Source organism: Mus pahari, chromosome 14 (genome assembly GCF_900095145.1).
Source record: "Mus pahari chromosome 14, PAHARI_EIJ_v1.1, whole genome shotgun sequence".
NCBI classification, from domain to species: domain Eukaryota; kingdom Metazoa; phylum Chordata; class Mammalia; order Rodentia; family Muridae; genus Mus; species Mus pahari.
The window spans coordinates 40,939,406-40,957,061 of NC_034603.1; the positions used below are offsets into that span (position 1 = coordinate 40,939,406).

General features: G+C 50.7%; 1 protein-coding gene across 2 annotated transcripts; it reads left to right on the top strand.

Moving 5' to 3' along the window:
- The first annotated feature begins 4,733 nt into the window (after positions 1-4,733).
- P2rx5 (purinergic receptor P2X 5) lies at positions 4,734-17,558 on the top strand. 2 transcript variants are annotated; one of them, XM_021212955.2, is made up of 13 exons: positions 4,734-5,013; positions 8,715-8,865; positions 9,408-9,479; positions 9,956-10,031; positions 10,118-10,214; positions 10,371-10,451; positions 10,712-10,850; positions 11,255-11,388; positions 11,651-11,744; positions 11,864-11,929; positions 14,031-14,113; positions 14,780-14,947; positions 15,466-17,558. In XM_021212955.2, the coding sequence occupies exons 1-13, from the start codon at positions 4,877-4,879 to the stop codon at positions 15,533-15,535; spliced, it is 1,368 nt and encodes a 455-aa protein (XP_021068614.1). In that variant the 5' UTR covers positions 4,734-4,876; the 3' UTR covers positions 15,536-17,558. The 2 variants fall into 2 exon arrangements, with proteins under 2 accessions (XP_021068614.1, XP_029402401.1); XM_029546541.1 differs by having other exon boundaries at positions 15,248-15,549.
- Positions 17,559-17,656: the final 98 nt, after the last annotated feature.

The following is a 17,656-nucleotide window of genomic DNA, read 5'->3' on the forward strand; positions in this document are numbered from 1 at the left end:
CTGACCTGGAACTCACTCTGTAGACCAGGCTGGCCTCGAACTCAGAGATCCGCCTGCCTCTGCCTCCCGAGTGCTGGGATTAAAGGCGTGCGCCGCCACCACCCGGCTTGCAGAAGGTATCTTGACTCCCCTCCCGCTGCAAAGCATGGGGAGAGTTCTTTCTCAGTGAGGATCTCTACACAACTGGGGAGGAAGACAGTGTCTGTGGGACCTTGTCCCCAGCAATGACCTTCCTCCATAGTGACAAGACAGACACACATGCTATACATTAAAGAGCCTTCAGCCAAAACCTGTGAGCCGACAACCCAGGGAATGATCCAGCTCTTGCTTTGGGAAGTGTGACATGACCTTTCTGCTGGGCTCACTAGATCTTTAGGCCACGGTGAGGGAACACCTGGTCCTACTTCAGACACAAAAGCTTGCAAACAGTATGGTCATGGGTACATCCAACCTCTGAGTGGGAGTCATGGTAGTGACGGTTCTAACCATGCGGGGGAGGTTATGAGGATTCCACTAGGTAAGGAAGGCATTTACAGGGGCTCTGCAGGTATTGACTGCTCAGAAATTCTCATTACAACAGTAGGGACAAAGATCATTTTACCAGGGCATTGTGGGACTCGAGGACTCGACATGGGACTAGGGAAAATCAAAGAGAATTGTTCCTCAAAGCAGGTGAGAGCTTGGGTTGGGGGCTTTCAGACAGTGTGAGCGTAGCATTTGCTAGGCCTTAGGTTTGAGTCCCAGCATTGAGGAGGAGGAAGAGAAGGAAGAGGAGAGGAAGAGGAAGGGGGGCGGAGGTAGCAGACATTAATTTTGGAAATGTCCTCGAACTTTTAATATCAATGTGCCGCCGACCAGGGAGCTCCTCTCCCCTTGGGTATAGAAGCTACTAAATCTGAGCTTGTGGGTGTGGTGAATCGGCCTCAGGATGTAGAGATAGAGTCCAGTTACTCTGGGGTACAACTTACATATATTTCCCCCAAAATTATTTTAACTAAACCATAGGGAGTAATGTCAGATTCAGGCACACACTTGAAACACTAGCTGCAGGAAAGCATTGCCAACCCTGACTTCTTAAACAGACCCTGGTGTTTTCTTCTTCTTTTTCAATTACATTTGTATCATTGGTTGATTTATATGTATGTGTATGTCACACCTGTGCTGAGGCACAGGTATGGATGTCAGAAGACGACAGTCAGGAATTGGGGTGCTCCTTCTGCCCCGAGGGGCCCAGGGACTGGACTCAAATCCCCAGACTTGGCAGTAGGCATCTTTACCCTGAGCTATCTTGCAGTTCCTTTTCTTAGACACAGGAAATTGATGTCATGACCAGTCAGTGGCTATAAGAAAGAGGCAACCCTTTCCTCTCTACATACCCTTCCAGGCCTCTCAAGCTTCTGCATAGTTCCATTAGAGGTTGCAGCCTGCTTTTAGCTATCCAGTGCTTGTGGAGGAGAGCACGTTCTGTCCCCTCCAGTAGCATATAGTAGACTACTGAGTTGTCAGACTCGGAGACTAACCTGGCTAGCTGTCTTCAACAAGCCTAGTAGACAAGTTATAGTGAAATCAGAGGATGGTGTACTCAGTGAGGATCCAGGAACCCCTAGCCTTCCTCCAGGGCTCTAACAAGAGGTTTAAAGAATGCAGGAGGTATGTGTGGTCCTGCCTCTAACAATCTTGCTGTCTCTCCTCAAAGTAGCCTGGGAAGCTGTCAGAGATGTGTGAATTCTGTTTCTGGAAGACACCTGTAGCAGGCACCAGGCTTCAATGTCTCCTTTCTCCCAGCACAGGTTCCCTGGGAAGATGCCGTGGGAGCCAGTTTCAGTCATCTGATGGTCTAAGGGAGGGCACAAGCATCTCTTTAGAGCATCTTCCCCTCAGGACACTTGGCAGCAGGTGCCAGGGAAAGGTCTGAGCAAGAATAGAAGCAGCAGGTGGAAGCAGGTGTGGGTGCATGCCTGAAATTTCAGCACTGAGGAAACTGAGGCAGGAGGATTACAGGTATGAAGCTGTCTTGGACTACATAGTGTACTACATGCACTGTACTTCTATGACTGGACCCAACCTAGTGGCTTTCTTTGCTCTGTGTCTTGGGGCCTTAGTATACACCAGGGTGTCTCTCAACAAATAGGCTCTAGCTGAAACCTGGAACTCCATTTGGGGGGGTGTAGAGAGGCTCACCACAGGGACCTTCCTCTGGATCTCTTTTGTTCTCCTCCCTGCTCCCCCTCCGCCTGTGTATGCACTATGTATATTCAGGTTCACTTATGTGTATGTGTAGATGACACACGTGCGTTAGAGATGAACATTAAGCATCTTCCTTTATAGCTCTCTACCTATTGTTTTGAGACAGTGCCTCTCAATGAACCTAGAGCTGTTTCAGCTACACTGGCTGCCCAGTGAACCCCCAGGATCTGTCTCTTTCTGCCCCCAGCATCTGTCTCTTACTGCCCGCCCCCAGCATTAGAGTTGCAGTAGGAAGTCACACGCTGTTCCAAATGCCCTAGCTAATACAGGAAGGAAAAATGTCATTTCCTCAAAAAGGTTTGGTTGGTCTTCAGTCTTTTTAACCAAAGAGTGCAGGTACAGGGAGGCCACTACTGGACGCCAAGGTTGCGCTGGAAGGGCTGCGTACTTTGCTGGCTCTTCAGCAATAGGAAGAGAAGCACTATTCTCTCCGAAGGCGATTTTTAGTGGCTGTCATTGTCCCAGACGAAGCTTTTATCAGGGCAAGATCGTCAGATATGATATCTCTGTTTCTATGACACCGTCTTGATGTTTCGGGCAGCTGTGCTGTGGGCTATGGGATCCTTTACAGGCAAATATTTCTCAGGGTATTCCTCAGATTAGCTGTAACTGGAGGTTCTCACCAGCTCTTCAGCTTCGAACATCCACCTTCCCACTTCACCTCCTTATGCTGGAGCAGAACTTCAGGTGATGGGCATCTTCAAGGGTGTGAGATTGCCCCATTCCCCTTCGGCTATTAGAGAGCTATGAAAGGGGAGACTGGGGTAGAGGCTACCTTCAGCTCCCAGGGTTGTGACTGGGACCTGGTGACAGGTCCTAATATGTTTAAAAGAAAGCAGGCCTGTTTAGTTATATATATTCAGAACTAGCATGTAGCAAGCATGTTACTGGGCCCAGAAAATAGGATTATCCAAAGCAAGGCCCCCAACCTCTTGGATCTTCTGATCTTGTCTGGGGTTACAGTACACAAGTTCAATGAAGTCACCTCAGGAACTGAAAGTGCTCTGCAGATAGACTGGCAGAGTGGAGCACGCCTTTGATCCCAGCACTTGGGAGGCAGAAGCAGGCAGATTTCTGAGTTCCAGGCCAGCCTACTGTACAGAGCAAGTTCCAGGACAGCCAGGGCTACACAGAGAAAGACCAAACCCCGTAACAAAAAAAAAAAAAAAAAAAAAAGTTGTGCAGAAGTGATTGATTGGAGTGGGGGTAGGGTTACTTTGGATGTATGAAAATAAGCCTTTTTGAGGAACTGGTTAGGTTGAGCTTGAAAAGTTATAACAATACATTGTTTCCAAATGGCACTTTAGGAACAGAATGCAGAACTCTATGCCCTTTCCTAGAATGAATGGGAAATTCAAAGGCAAAGCCCAGGAATTTGTCTTTATTTAAAATAAAACAACAACAATAACAACAAAAAAAAAACCCAAACAAACCAAAACAGTCATTCCCTTGTGTTGCAAAACTGGGGACCTGTTCCCTGAAACTTTTATTTTTTGTAGTTCTTACCTGGTGGACTTCAGCGTCTCTTCCAGCTTCTGGAGTCTGCCATTTCAGAGAGTGAGCTTCCTATTGGGCAAGAGGGTCAGGGTCGGGAGCATAGGTGGTGTGCTCAGACACAGGTGCAGTCAGCCCCTGGCATATAGACTCTCACCACACCCAAGCCCTCAGTACCTACACAGTGGATTACCTCACAACCTCTCACCACACGTAGTCCATCAGTATGCATATATAGAGCCCTGTAACTGCTCACCACACAGCCTCTCACTGCATATAGACGACCCATTCCTGTGGTATCCTACATCCTCTCTTATCCTACAGCCCCTCACCACTGACAACCTACCGTAGCCCATAACAAGTTCCAAAGCGCAGCTCCAGGTACCTCTTCTCTCTCCTATTTTGGATCAGACTCAGGCGATGGCGTTGGGTTCCTTTTCTTTGGGCACTATTCAGACTCTAGACATATGTTAGGATCCCACGCCTTGGTGCCCTAGCTCTCCCTACCCCGCAGTACCTCACTAGGACCTCTGATCCCTGACTCTAGAAATTTGTAGAGTTTAAATCTTCAGCCATAGAAGCGGTGGAAAAGCCCCTTGATTACAGCACACACAGGCAGCCAGGGACCTACCTTATACGTCTGTCTGACAGCGTGAGTAGCGAGGCCAGGGCAATCGGGAAACCAGTCATTACTGTCTATCCCTCCTCCTTTACTTCCTGCACTGTGGGTCCCTTCCGGATTCTGCCTCTATTTCCCCACCGGGCTCCTCTCGAGCGAGTCCCGTGGGAGGAGGTAGGGGCGGGCGAGACGCCTTGGAAAGCACCTTCCCCTTCTTCCTCGCCTCCGCACTCCGTGCGCGCGTCCCTACCAGCCAGTGGCTGGAGGCACAGCCGGGTGGTGTCACCGTGTCAGCGGAGGCGGCCGCATCCCAGGCTGGGCGCTCGCCGCAGTCAGGCTCTCCGCGGCAGCGAGATCCTCCCGGCCGCCCTGTGCTCGCGCCCGGGTCTGCGCGTCTGCTCTCCAGCTCATGCCCTTTGGAGCCGCGCGCCCCGGGACTGCGGCAGCGCACACAGAGTGCTCGGTTGGCTGCGGGGCAGCGGGAGGCGGCGGCGGTGGCCAAAGTGAGCTGGAGGCATGGGCCAGGCGGCCTGGAAGGGGTTCGTGTTGTCTCTGTTCGACTACAAGACAGCAAAGTTCGTGGTCGCCAAGAGCAAGAAGGTGGGGCTGCTCTACCGGGTGCTGCAGCTCACCATCCTGTTGTACTTGCTCATGTGAGTTCTTGGGCACTTTTTTGAAGCAAGGGTACATGGAGAGGGGAAGGTGTAGACACAGGGGCCTTGGGGAGTCGGCCCTCAAGGACCCTTGGATATAAGGATGGGAAAGTGAAAGGGGGACACTGCCTTATGAAACGTGGGCGGCGGCAACTGGATACCTTGGTTGGAAGCTGTTTGTAAGAGCTTCTTCTCCCAGGACTGGAGCTTCCAGTGTTACAGCCATGACCAGGAGGCAGGGATGCCAGGACGCTGGGCTTCAGCTGCCCTCCAGAGGCCTCCCTGTGTCCGGCTTGACAGCTGGCCCAGGCACCCAGCAGGTTATTTATAAGCATTGAGCATTACTGGCTTACTCTTGGTTGGGCCAGCTCATGAGATTGGCATGTTCTAGAACTCAGGGTTAGCTCACTGGAATCAGGGGTGGGGGGCAGCCTCTCCAGCGTCCAGATGTTCTACTGGTTTCCCTTATTGCCATCTCATCTAGCAGGCTATGGGCCTACCAGCCCACGGGCAGTTTGTTGGGGGTTTAACAGCTTGGTCAGAGGTCTCCCTGGCTCCTAGGAAGAAAAGAGGGCACCAGGTGGAAAGAGGAAGGCAGTCACGGTGGACAGCTGCGATTCACTTTCCTTTCCTCATTAACTGATGCGAAGTTATTGCTGGGGGGGGGGGGGCAGTCCTGGTCTAGCCTTGCTGCATTCTAATGGTTGCTCCTGCCCCTCCCCCAGGCAGGGTTTCTCTGTGCAGCCCTGGTTATCCTGGAACTGCTCAGTAGAGCAGGCTGGTCTCAAACTAAGAAATCCTCCTTCCTTTACCTCTGGAGTGCTGTGATTATAGGTGTGGGTAATGGCTGCGTTCTTAGTGTTTCCTGGATTTTAGTTCCGAGGCACTTGGCAGTATCCTACCTCAGGGCCTTTGGACTGCTGTTCCTCCGCCATCCATTTTTCCTTCCCCGATGGGTCAACATCACTTCTTATCCAGATTTGATTTCTCCCTCTCCCTCCCTCCCTGGCACTTCCATAAGCCATTTTGATTGGTCATTTGCTCAGTGTCTATTTCTGACTCCCTGAAGTCTGGGGATGCCATGAGGTGATGTCACACTGCGATGTCATTTCACTTGGTTATCTGTATGAAATGAGTAAAGGAATGCTGAATGTTTGCTTCCTGTTTTGCACTGGAGCAGCATTTCTCTGCTAAAATGGAAGGTGTGCTCAAGAACCACAACTTTCGAGCCACACGTGGTGGCGGACACTTTTAATCCCAGCACGCAAGAGGGAGAGGTGGGCGGATCTCTGACAGTTCAGTGACAGCATGGTTTACAAAGCAAGTTCCAGGACAGCCAAGTCTCTTACGAAGAGAGAGTTATCTTGAAAACCAACAACAACAACAACAACGACGACAAAACAAAACAAACAAACAAACAAAAATCACGCCTTTCTCAGAGTTCCTTGTAAATGGGACAGTTTAGGATCTCTGCCTCAGAAATGAGGAAATGGTTGACACCTTCGTGACTCCCTGAGAGAGCCAGCATGCCCGCACTCATGGAATGACGGGGCACTGGCTTCTTCCTCCTTTGACCCCTTTGACTGCTTTCCCCAGCTTCACCAAGAATGGTTAAGCTGGCTGCTAGCTAACCACGGGTTAGTGATTTGTGTGCATGGAGCTTTTGCTCTGTGCTAGCCTCACTGTGCTTAGCATTTGAAATGGTCACCTCATTTTCAAAGTCTTATCTTTTTAGGGGCCAGAGTGAAGTTGTGAAGTCTGGATGGTTAGGAGTGCTTGATGCTTTTGCTTGTTTGCTAATGTTTTTGTTTATTTTTTAAAAAAGATTTATTTATTTTTATGTATACTGTAGTTGTCTTCAAACACACCAGAAGAGGGTGTCAGATAACATTGTTTGTGAGCCACCATGTGGTTACTGGGAATAGAACTCAGGACCTCTGGAAGAGCAGTCAGTGTTCTTAACCACTGAGCCATCTTTTCAGCCCATATTTGGTTTTTTTTAGTATTTATTATGTGTACAGTATCTTGTCTGCATATATTCCTACACGCCAGAAGAGGGCATCAGAACACCATGTGGTTGCTGGGAACTGAACTTCAGATCCCTGGAAGAACAACAGATAGTGCTCTTAACCTCTGAGCTATCTCTCTCTACCATGCTTGCTGTTCCTTTAGGAGTTCAGTTCCCAGCTGATTGGCTTACAACCTTCTGTAATTCCAGTAATTCCAGCCCCAGAGGATCGGACTCTTCTGACTTCCAACTGTACCTGACCTCACAAGCACACTCAAGCACATATAAACACACACACACACACACACACACACACACACACACACAATTTAATAATATATATCTTATTGGAAATGTGTGATATTATAGGCTGGAGAGATGGCTCAGTGGTTAAGACTGCTCTTCCAGAGGTCCTGAGTTCAATTCCCAGCAACCACATGGGGGCTCATAACCATCTGTAATAAGGTCTGATGCCCTCTTCTGGTGTGTCTGCAGACAGCAACAGTGCTCACATACATAAAATAAATACATTTTTTTTTAAAAAAGAGAAACCAAACTTTTTTGCTGTTCCGTTTTTGCTGTGTATGTTTTTTGTTTTGTTATATGAGAAAGGATTTCTCTGTGTAGCTCTGGCTGTCCTGGAACTTGCTCAGGAGACTAGGTTGGCCTCAATTCAGAGCTCCAACTGCCTCTGCCTCCTGAATGCCAGGATTAAAGATATGCACCACAACATTATTTTTTATTTATGCGTATGAGGCTGTATAAGTTTATGTGCACTGTGTGCAGGTGCTCATGGAGGTCAGAAGGTGTCAGACACCCTGGAACTTTAGTTCCAGGTGGATATGAGCAACCTGATGCAGGGGCTGGGAACTGAACTCAGGTCCTCTGCAAGAGCAGTAAGTGCTCTTAACCACTGGGCAATCTCTTCAGTCCTGTGATTTTTTTTATTACTTTATATATGTGTGTACGGGTAAGTATGTGTCATAGTGCACATGTGGGAGTCTGTTCTCTCTATCATTTGTGTGGGATTAAATTCAGAACATCAACCTTAGCAGTAAGAGCCTTTATCTACTGAGCCATTTTGCTGACCCTACTATGTTTTCAGTCTAAAAGAATACAAGACTTAATTTGTTTTTATTCATTTTCTTGTTTTTGGTGCAAAACCCAAGGCCTTACACATGCTAGGCAACCCCTCTACCCTTGGGTGTCATATATATATATATATATATATATATATGAATGAGAGGGGGAGGAGAATATCTCACTGTGTAGCTCTGGCTGTCCTGTAACTCACTATATAGAACATTTTGGCCTCAAACTCACAGAGACATGCCTGCCCCTGTATCCCAAGTGCCAGAATTAAAGGGGTGGACTACCTCACCACCCAGCCATTTCTTTTTTTCTTTAGATGTACTAGTTTTATTATTTTATGTGTATGAATATTTTGCCTGCAAGTAGGTTTGTGCACCATTTGTGTGTCTGGTTCCCATCCCTGAGGTCACAACCGGGACTGGAGTTACAGACGGCTGTGAACTACCATGTAGGTGCCTGGAATGGAAAAGTATGTTCTGCAAGACAAACAAGTGATCTTCACCACTAAGCCGACTCTTCAGCCCCAGCTTTTCTTTCTCACTCCAGCCTGGGCCTGGGCAGCCCTGTGACTGATGCCTGCCTGTTGGTCATATTTCTCCAGATGGGTGTTTCTGATAAAGAAGAGTTATCAGGACATTGATACTTCCCTGCAGAGTGCTGTGGTCACCAAAGTCAAGGGAGTGGCCTATACCAACACCACGATGCTTGGGGAACGGCTCTGGGATGTGGCAGACTTTGTCATTCCGTCTCAGGTCAGATCACGATCTGTCCCTGAGACCTGGGCTGGTGAGGTGTGGCTTGGGTGGGTCACATAGGAAGTGCCCAGAGAACTGCATCAGTGCATCAGTTGTGTCCCTGGCTCAGGATGCAGACAGAAACCCTGGTGTCCCTGTCTCCTTTTCTGAACCAGGCCTGGCTTCTTTTGTTCTCAGTGGTCTATGTGTCTGTTGAGACATGGGGCTCAGGGTGACCTGGCACAGAGAACTCCTCCCTTATATCCTAGCACCCCTGGGAAGGAATATCTCCCCAGCTTGTTCATAGCTGCCCTGGTGTAGAAACGGGGCTGAAGTCTGCACAGAATTATGGGGTGAGAGTGTTTGGGGTTTGTGAAGCTGTAAGCGACCCAAAAAAGATATCCACTTGTAAAGTATGGGCTCATCAGACAGATGGACAATGACCCCCAGTTTTGTGGCCCCCATTGTTCCCAACCCCATGCAGTGGTCCACTTTCTACCAGGCTGAATCTTCCCCGAGAGGCCAAGAGGGGATTTTTCAAACTCTGTCTGGCTCCTCAGGGGGAGAACGTTTTCTTCGTGGTCACCAACCTGATCGTGACTCCTAACCAGCGGCAGGGCATCTGTGCTGAGGTTTGATTTGGCATGTGTGTGGTGGGAGGGTTGGGAAGCCCTTGACTGTGGCTTGGTTAGCTCCAAGGGTGTCAAGTACAGCTACCACATGCTTTGGGAGATAAATGGGGTTTCTTATTTTTTTTTTTTAAGTTTTACATATTTGTGTGCGTGCATGCACACGAGAGAGAGAGAGAGAGAGAGAGAGAGAGAGAGAGAGAGAGAGAGAGAGAGAGAGAGAGAGAGAGAGAGAGAGGAGAGAGAAACAACTTTAAGGAGTTGGTTCTCTCCTTTCACCATGTTTTTTCAGGGATTAAACTCAGTGTGTCAGGTTTGCATGACAGATGCTTTTAACTACCTAGTCACTTGTGCCAGTCTGAGAAACAGGTTTTCAAAGGGCGTGTGGCCTCAGGCCAGGGGGGAAGCCCTCTCTGTCTCTGATGGGACCTGGTCCTGGGCTGGTGGAAACATTTGCAGATCCCGTTCTTTCCTTGCAGCGAGAAGGCATCCCTGATGGCGAGTGTTCGGAGGACTCTGACTGTCACGCTGGGGAGTCTGTTGTAGCGGGACACGGTGAGGGCCTGGAGTAGCTGGGGCTGGAGCAGGGTAAAGGCACATGGACAGGAAGGCACACAGCATTACCTATCTCTCCTCTGCAGGACTGAAAACTGGTCGCTGTCTACGGGTGGGGAACTCTACCCGGGGCACCTGTGAGATCTTTGCTTGGTGCCCAGTGGAGACAAGGTCCATGCCAACGTGAGTGGGTGGTCCCAGAGGAGCTGCACGCACGCTCTTCCTTACACAGTGGGTCCTTATACCTGGGGTCAGAGGCCTCCCTGCTCCGTAGGTCCAGGGGAGTCCTAGAGGGCAGGGGCCGGTCTCCTGCTCAGGCTTCGCTGGCCTGGTTTTCAGGGATCCCCTCCTGAAGGACGCAGAAGGCTTCACCATTTTCATAAAGAACTTCATTCGCTTCCCCAAGTTCAACTTCTCCAAGTAGGTGGGGGCTTGGCTATTGGAGGGGGAGGTGGCCCTCGCTGTGGCTGTGCTGAGCCCTGCATGGTGTGTATACATGACTGATTAAACAGGGGTGCCCTTTCTTCTGCTTGGGGGTGGTTTCTGTTCTTGAGAGGAATAAAATACGAGGGGGGTTGGGGTGGAGGGAGGCCACATCTGGCAAAGGACTCACTGCCTCCTGCAAAGGGCTTGGGCTCAGCAACGAAGCGTCCCACCTTCGTGTCACGGCTTCCTTTCAGAGCCAATGTACTAGAAACGGGCAACAAACATTTCCTGAAAACCTGTCACTTCAGCTCCACCAATCTCTACTGCCCCATCTTCCGACTGGGGTCCATTGTCCGCTGGGCAGGGGCTGACTTCCAGGACATAGCTCTGAAGGTGGGTGATGTGTGCTCAGGGAGTCCTCCCTGGATACCTGGATGCTGTACTGAGAAGGGGAAGATGGAGGGGCCTCTAGGGCCAGGGTGATCCTGAATTGTCCCCTTGTCCTCAGGAGCTCACTATTTTCAGAGTTAGTTGTGACACATGGCCTGGCTGTGTCAGGCACTCAGTAGGAGTTGGGGTGGGCGAGTGGGGCTGACTTGGAGCCTGCTAGGTTGTTTTCTGATCCTAGGGCATCACCAGAAACAATTTTGAGGGACGTATAGACGCCTGCTGATCTACACGTAAAGTGTGGTCCTGCCAGACCTCTGGCTGACTCGTGTGGCTCTCCTAAAGGACCGCTCTGTGACTTCTGTCCATCTACGGGTAACTCTAGCATTCACCCTGTCTCTTGTATCAAGGGTGGTGTCATAGGAATCCACATTGAATGGGACTGTGACCTTGATAAAGCTGCCTCCCACTGCAACCCGCACTATTATTTCAACCGTCTGGACAACAAACACACAGAATCCATCTCCTCTGGGTACAACTTCAGGTAACGACTGTTTTTGTGCAACCTGGTGACCTTGACTCTCTTCTGTATCCTCTGCTGGGTCAAGTCCCCCAGCGTTCTCAGGGTCCAGGGGTTGGTACTAAGCATGCTGGGAAAGCCCAGTCTTTGTAACTTGCCTCAGTGAGCAGGTCTGGGCGCACTCCTAGAGCAGCTCTAGATCCTGGATTGCTGAGACTCCCCTTCCCTCCCCCCAAGCTTTGTAAAGGTACGGGCAGATGAGCTTCCCCTGGGCCCTGTCTCCCAGGTTTGCCAGGTATTACCGTGACCCTCAAGGGGTAGAGTTCCGTGACCTGATGAAAGCCTACGGCATCCGCTTTGATGTGATAGTTAATGGCAAGGTATGTGGCTCCTCTTCTCTTTCCAGGGCCAAGTGGAGGCTGGAGAGCCCCCCCCCCCCCCCCGGGATCTGGCGGTCGGTCCTCCCCGCCTTACTCGTTGGTCTGTTTCTGTTTCACAGGCAGGAAAATTCAACATCATCCCCACAGTCATCAACATTGGTTCTGGGCTGGCGCTCATGGGTGCTGTGAGTATCTCCCCTGCCTTCCCGGCGGCTCCCTAGGGACAGGGAAGTCAATAACTGACTGGCAGGAGCACGCAGAGCCCAGAACCCAGGAGGCCTGTGAGGTCACAGGGACAAAGGTGATCTTACACCGTGCCAGCTGCCCCAGAGGGCGCTGACTGCCTGTAGCCCTGGTTGTGAGCTTGAATGGAGTGTGGCCCACAAGTGGATCGTCCTCTAGTCCTACTGAGGGCTGGGATCTTTGGGATCCTCTATCTAAATATCTCCATCTCCGGTTCTGGTAATGGGAAACCGATTAGGCTAACCTGGTTTGGGCACTGTTGACAGTTGGGGCCAGAGACTTCTTTGCTTTGTAGGTGTTCAGTGCACTGTGTTTAAGAATCCCTGATTTCTACTCAGTAAGTGTCAGTAGACCCCTCCTCACAGATGCGTTGCTCAAAAAGGGGCTCCAGCTGAGAACTTGTAGTTCAAAGGATGAGAAGCAGGGGAGACAGTCTTGTAATCTTTTGGGGTGGGTGGTTAGCCACCCATTGTGGCTTCTATGGTAGGAAATAGCTGGAGTGTAGGGAAGGGCTTCCTGCAAATGATACTTCCTTGGTGTTTCTGGGAGGAGGTTAAATGTGGGAGGCATTGTTAGGGGTTCACGCCAGCACAGCAAATTCCATGCCGCCATGGCTTCCTGACGCCCCTTCCCTCTGCCCGGGCAGCCCAAGCAGCCATGGAAGGATTTTCTATCAGGACCCAGGATTGACTCTGCATTGAAAGTGAGAAACTTGTCTTCACAGGGATTAAGAGTGATCTCTAATGGGCAGTGATGGTGCACACCTTTAATCCTAGCACTTGGGAGGCAGAGGCAGGGGGAATCTCTTAGTTTGAGGTGAGCCTGGTCTAGGCCAAGGATACACAGAGAAACCAGGTCTTGAAAACCAAACCAAACCGAACCGAACCGAACCGAACCAAACCAAACCAAACCAAACCGAACCAAACCGAACCAAGTGGTCCCCAAGTGACTAAGGCAGTCATTTTTAGGATCCCTGGCTGTGTTGTGCATGTGTAGCTCTCTGACAATGTAGGAAAAATCTGGAAGTCTGAGAACACGGCCGTGGACTGAAGGTAATGGGTGCAGCGGAGGGTGGTGGTAAAGGCTGAGAGAAGCAGCGAGAAGTTGATAAATGACATTTCTGGAGTCTGAGGAAAACACAGATGCTCCACTGGGGCCTCCTTTGCCTTCGGGAACAATACCTCCATCCCTGTGCCAAAGGTAGAGTAGCCCTCTGCTGGAGCAGGCGGGCATTACACGCAACATGTGCACCTCTGAGGCCCGGGCTCAGTGATTACTCTGCCCCACTGTGTTAGCTCAGACTTCTTGTCTTTCCTTGACCAGGGTTGTAGCATCCCTATTGTTGAGGTTAAGATGCCTTCCAGCCAGGGTACCAGAGGGCTCTGTGAACCATTACATTGCCACTGTCATGCCTCCCTGTAAAGGACTAGGATCAGCATCCCTAAAAGCATTCTCAGACATGCTGGTTCTCCCTCCCATTGGAAGCATCCTTTGCTCTTCCCACACAGGCCCTGTGGCATTTTCTGGTGATGACAAACCTGCTGCTTCCTGTGCAATGTAGTCCCAGGCCTCCAATTCAACTCTCAAGACAGCCTGGGTGCTGCTCCCCGGGTTGAGTGAATGCTACTATGTTCCACCCACTCCCGATCCTGTTTCCATTATAGGGCTAGTGGCTCTACATCATAATCCACTTGTCTCTGGCAGCACAGGGAGTCCCCATGTCTCTGTAGTCACACCCCTCTGGCACACCAGTGAATATCTGGTTGATGGCACACCAGTGCATATCAGTGCATTCTTAGCAAATGCACGTTGACATTATCAGACCTGCCTGGTCAGGGCAGAGAGGGGAACTTGACCCATGGAATGAGACAGCATTGCCCCAATCTAACCTGTACCTGCCATGGGGTGGCTCTGTTCTCCCAGACATCACCCCTTTCTGGACTGTCTTTTCTTCTTTCATGTGGTACTCTGCTCCTGGGCTGTGGCAGGCTCCAAGCAGTATGAAGCTAGGATTCTGAGTCATAGCTCCCAACTCTTTTGCAGGGGGCTTTCTTCTGTGACCTGGTACTTATCTACCTCATCAGAAAGAGCGAGTTTTACCGAGACAAGAAGTTTGAGAAAGTGAGGTAAGTTAACCTTCCTCCCTGTTGCTCAAGAGGATCTCCCCAGCCCCTGTCTTAGAGCCCCATCTGGCTGGTCCTGGGTTGGGTGTGCATGTGACATGCTATGAGGACCTGCTTCATAAGACTGAACTTGGTTCAGAAGACCCAGAGAAGAAGTCTCCCCAGGTTACATGACAGATTTCTTTATAGGCTCTAGCTTACTGGGAGGTTTTAGACATGCCCAAGCCTTCTTCTTTGGGCTTCAGTTTCTCTGAGATGAGAACACTGGTTTATACAAAATGGACTTGGATTTTAGAGGCCTGGGGTTGAAGGAAGAAGTGTGTGTGTCTATGTGCACTTAGCATCGAACATAGGACAGCGTGGGAGGGTGCTGAGTCTGCAGGAAGGGAAAGGGGTTCTTGCCTTGGTCTTGGAGAAGGAATTCTGGAGTTGGGACTAGAATGAAGAACTGGGTCAGGCAGCATGTGCTTCCTCAGCCCCAGCAACCTTGACTATGGGGTGCAGGATGGACCTGCGTGGTTTGTGTGCATTGCCCCAGATGCAGCTTGAACCTAGCTGGTCCAGTCCCACCTGGCCATAGGCTGCTTTGCTGGAGGAAAGAGTCTGGCTCAATTGAGGGTACAATTCTTTGTGAGTGCCCCAAGAAGGTTGTGGCCATTTCGTATGCAGGGGTCAGAAGGAGGAAGCCAATGTTGAGGTTGAGGCCAACGAGATGGAGCAGGAGCTGCCAGAGGACAAGCCACTGGAGAGGGTTCGTCAGGATGAGCAGGCCCAGGAACTGGCCCAGAGTGGCAGGAAGCAGAATAGCAACTGCCAGGTGCTCTTCGAGCCTGCCAGGTGAGGGACTGACTTCTGCAGAGGGTGTACTTGGGATTCGCTCCAGAGGGAGTCTCCCAGGCCTAGGGTGGTCCTTCTCCCAGCCCCGTTTTTGTTTTCCCTTCTTGCTAAGGTTGGGCATCCTCCAGCTGGGAGCTGGGTCAGGGCAGGGAAGAAGCTGAGAAATAGCCTGGGATGGAGCAGAGTAAAGACGGAAAAGTGGAGGCTGAGGGCTGTAGCAGGGAGGCCAGACTGAGGGATTCTAAGCATAGCCATCCCCGGAGCGGTCACTGCCTGGTCACGTGAGCTCCTTACCTGCAGGTCCACCTTGCTTGTCTAGCACAGCCCCCTGTCGCTGTGCGAGGCTCTGTGAGTCCCAGTCCTCAGTCTGAACACCGTCATGCATCTGAGCTGCAGCTGGGACAGTATTCTTTCTCCTCGGCTATGCCTTCCTGCTCACTGACAGAGAAAGGCAGCAGGCCATGACTGCCAGAGTTCCTGACTGCCTTCTCTCTGCCTGTGTGCACCCCTCCCTCAAGGTCTGGCCTCCAGGAGAATGCCTTCGTGAACATGAAGCAGCCACAGATCTTGCAAACAGTGAAGACGTAGCCAGAGCTCTTGGCAGGGGACAGATTCAAAGATGCCTGGGCCAGGACAGGCCATGGCTCTGAACTGGGGAGAGGCACCACGGTGGGGCCCCCCCAACTCAGGACATGGCTTCTGAGAACAGGTCCTTCAACTCCACCCAGCTTGGGTGGGATCCTGCTGCAAGCTTTGTTTCACGGAAGGCCTCCTGGTGGCCAAAGTGGCTCAGGCTGCAGGAAGGAGGCCCTGGGGCAGGCCCGCAGGGAAGGGGCAGGCCTGGGGTTTCAGTGGTTGCTTTCTGTCCCTGACTCTGAGCCCAGCTGGACATTTGTTTATTTACACAGGCAGTGCACATTTATTGGTGCATGCTGCACTTCAGTCCTATCTGAGAGACTTAAAGGAGATGCTGACCTGGCCCTAGGGTAGGGGGCACACAGGTTAACTCTCACCAGAGACACCATAGTCAACCCAGCCAGCCTGGCCCTCCTCCAGCCTCTAGCCAAGCCTCTGACAAGTCCCTGCAGAGAATGATGGCTGCTCTGAAAAAGCTGTTGGATGACATCCAGGGGACACTTAGCTCCACCCCCAGATGTAACAAGTAAAGCAGGCCAAGGAGGCACCTGGAAAAAAGCTTAAGGGGAGAGCAAACACCCAGGCCTCCTAGGTAAGGCTGGGGAAGGAAGGCAAGCCAGCCACTACCGGAAGCCTAGGGTGGCTCTGGAAATTGACTTGCCCAGGTCAGACATGGACTTGTGTGGTTCAGCCCTTGCTGCCTGGTTGGTGCTGGGGGGTCCCTGTCTGTCTTCCTTCCTGTGCTCAGAAGCCCAGCCTTGATGTGCTAATGAGATAAAGGATAATTGAAAGGCTGTTCCTGACCTGTGTCCCAGTTCCTTCTCCCACTGCATCTCATTTCATGGAACCCAAAGTGGTTCCAGTATCCACGCTCCAGAGAGCCTGACAAAAAATGCAGGGCTGCAGGCCTCTCTCCTTAATCCTTCCCTTATGAGTTTCTTCAAGTTCCAGTGACTTGCAAGCACACTGTTGTCGATGCCAGTTTGGGTGACTTACACATGCTGCCCTGAGGCCAAGAGGGTCCCTGTCCCATCCCCACTTGTTTTTGTTTGAGACAGGAGGTCTCTATGTAGCCCTGGCTGTCCTGGAACTCTATACAGACCAGGCTGGCCCCACAGGTAACTGTCTGCCCCTTAAGTGCTGGGACTAAAGCCACTGCACCTGGCTTCTCATCTCCATTTGGAAGACAACGGTATGCTCATTTTTTTTTTTTTTAAATTCAAACATTTTGATGAGGTTAATACTTAATCTAATTCAAAATTTAAAGGTTCAGACATAGAAGTAGCCAGGTGTGGTGGTCAACAACTTTAATCCCAGCACTTGGGAGGCAGAGGCAGGCAGAGTTTAAGGACAGCCCAATCAATGGAAGTAGTTCTATGCTAAGGAGTATATAGAGAGACCCTGGTTTTTATTTCTTGAAATAAGAAAAAGACATCCTTTCCTATTAACCCTTTCATTTTTCTGAGGAACGTCTGGCCAGCTGGCCATTCCTTTCCTATAAGACCAAATTCCCTGTCAAAACCAGACTTGGGACACATTTAAATACAGGGCTGGGGATCAGGCTCACTTTCATCTATCCGGTGGATATCTGGGCGCTTCTTTTGACACTAGGGAGCTCCTCTCTGAAAAGCACCCCACCACATGTAGAACCCTTACCGACGGTAATCAGAAGGGGCCTGGTAGCTGGGTGAGGTGGCACACACCTGTAGACTCAGCATATGGGAAGTGGAGGTGGGTCACCTGAGCTCAGGAATTTCAACCTAGGCAACAGATAGTTTCTAGAAAAAAGGGTAGAGGGCTGAAGCAATGGCTCAGTGGTTAAGAGCACGGGCTGCTCTTTCAGAAAGGCCAGGTTCAGTTCCCAGCAACCACGTGATGGCTCATAACCTCCTGTTCCAAGGGAATCAGATGCCCTGTTCTGGCCTCTGTGGGCTCCAGGCATGCTCTGGTGCAGATATACATGCAGCCAAAACACCTATACACACGAAGTAAAGTTAATTATAAAATTTTTAGCCTGGTGTGATGGTGCATGCCTTTAACTCCAGCATGGGGTGGCAGAACAAGTGAATCTTT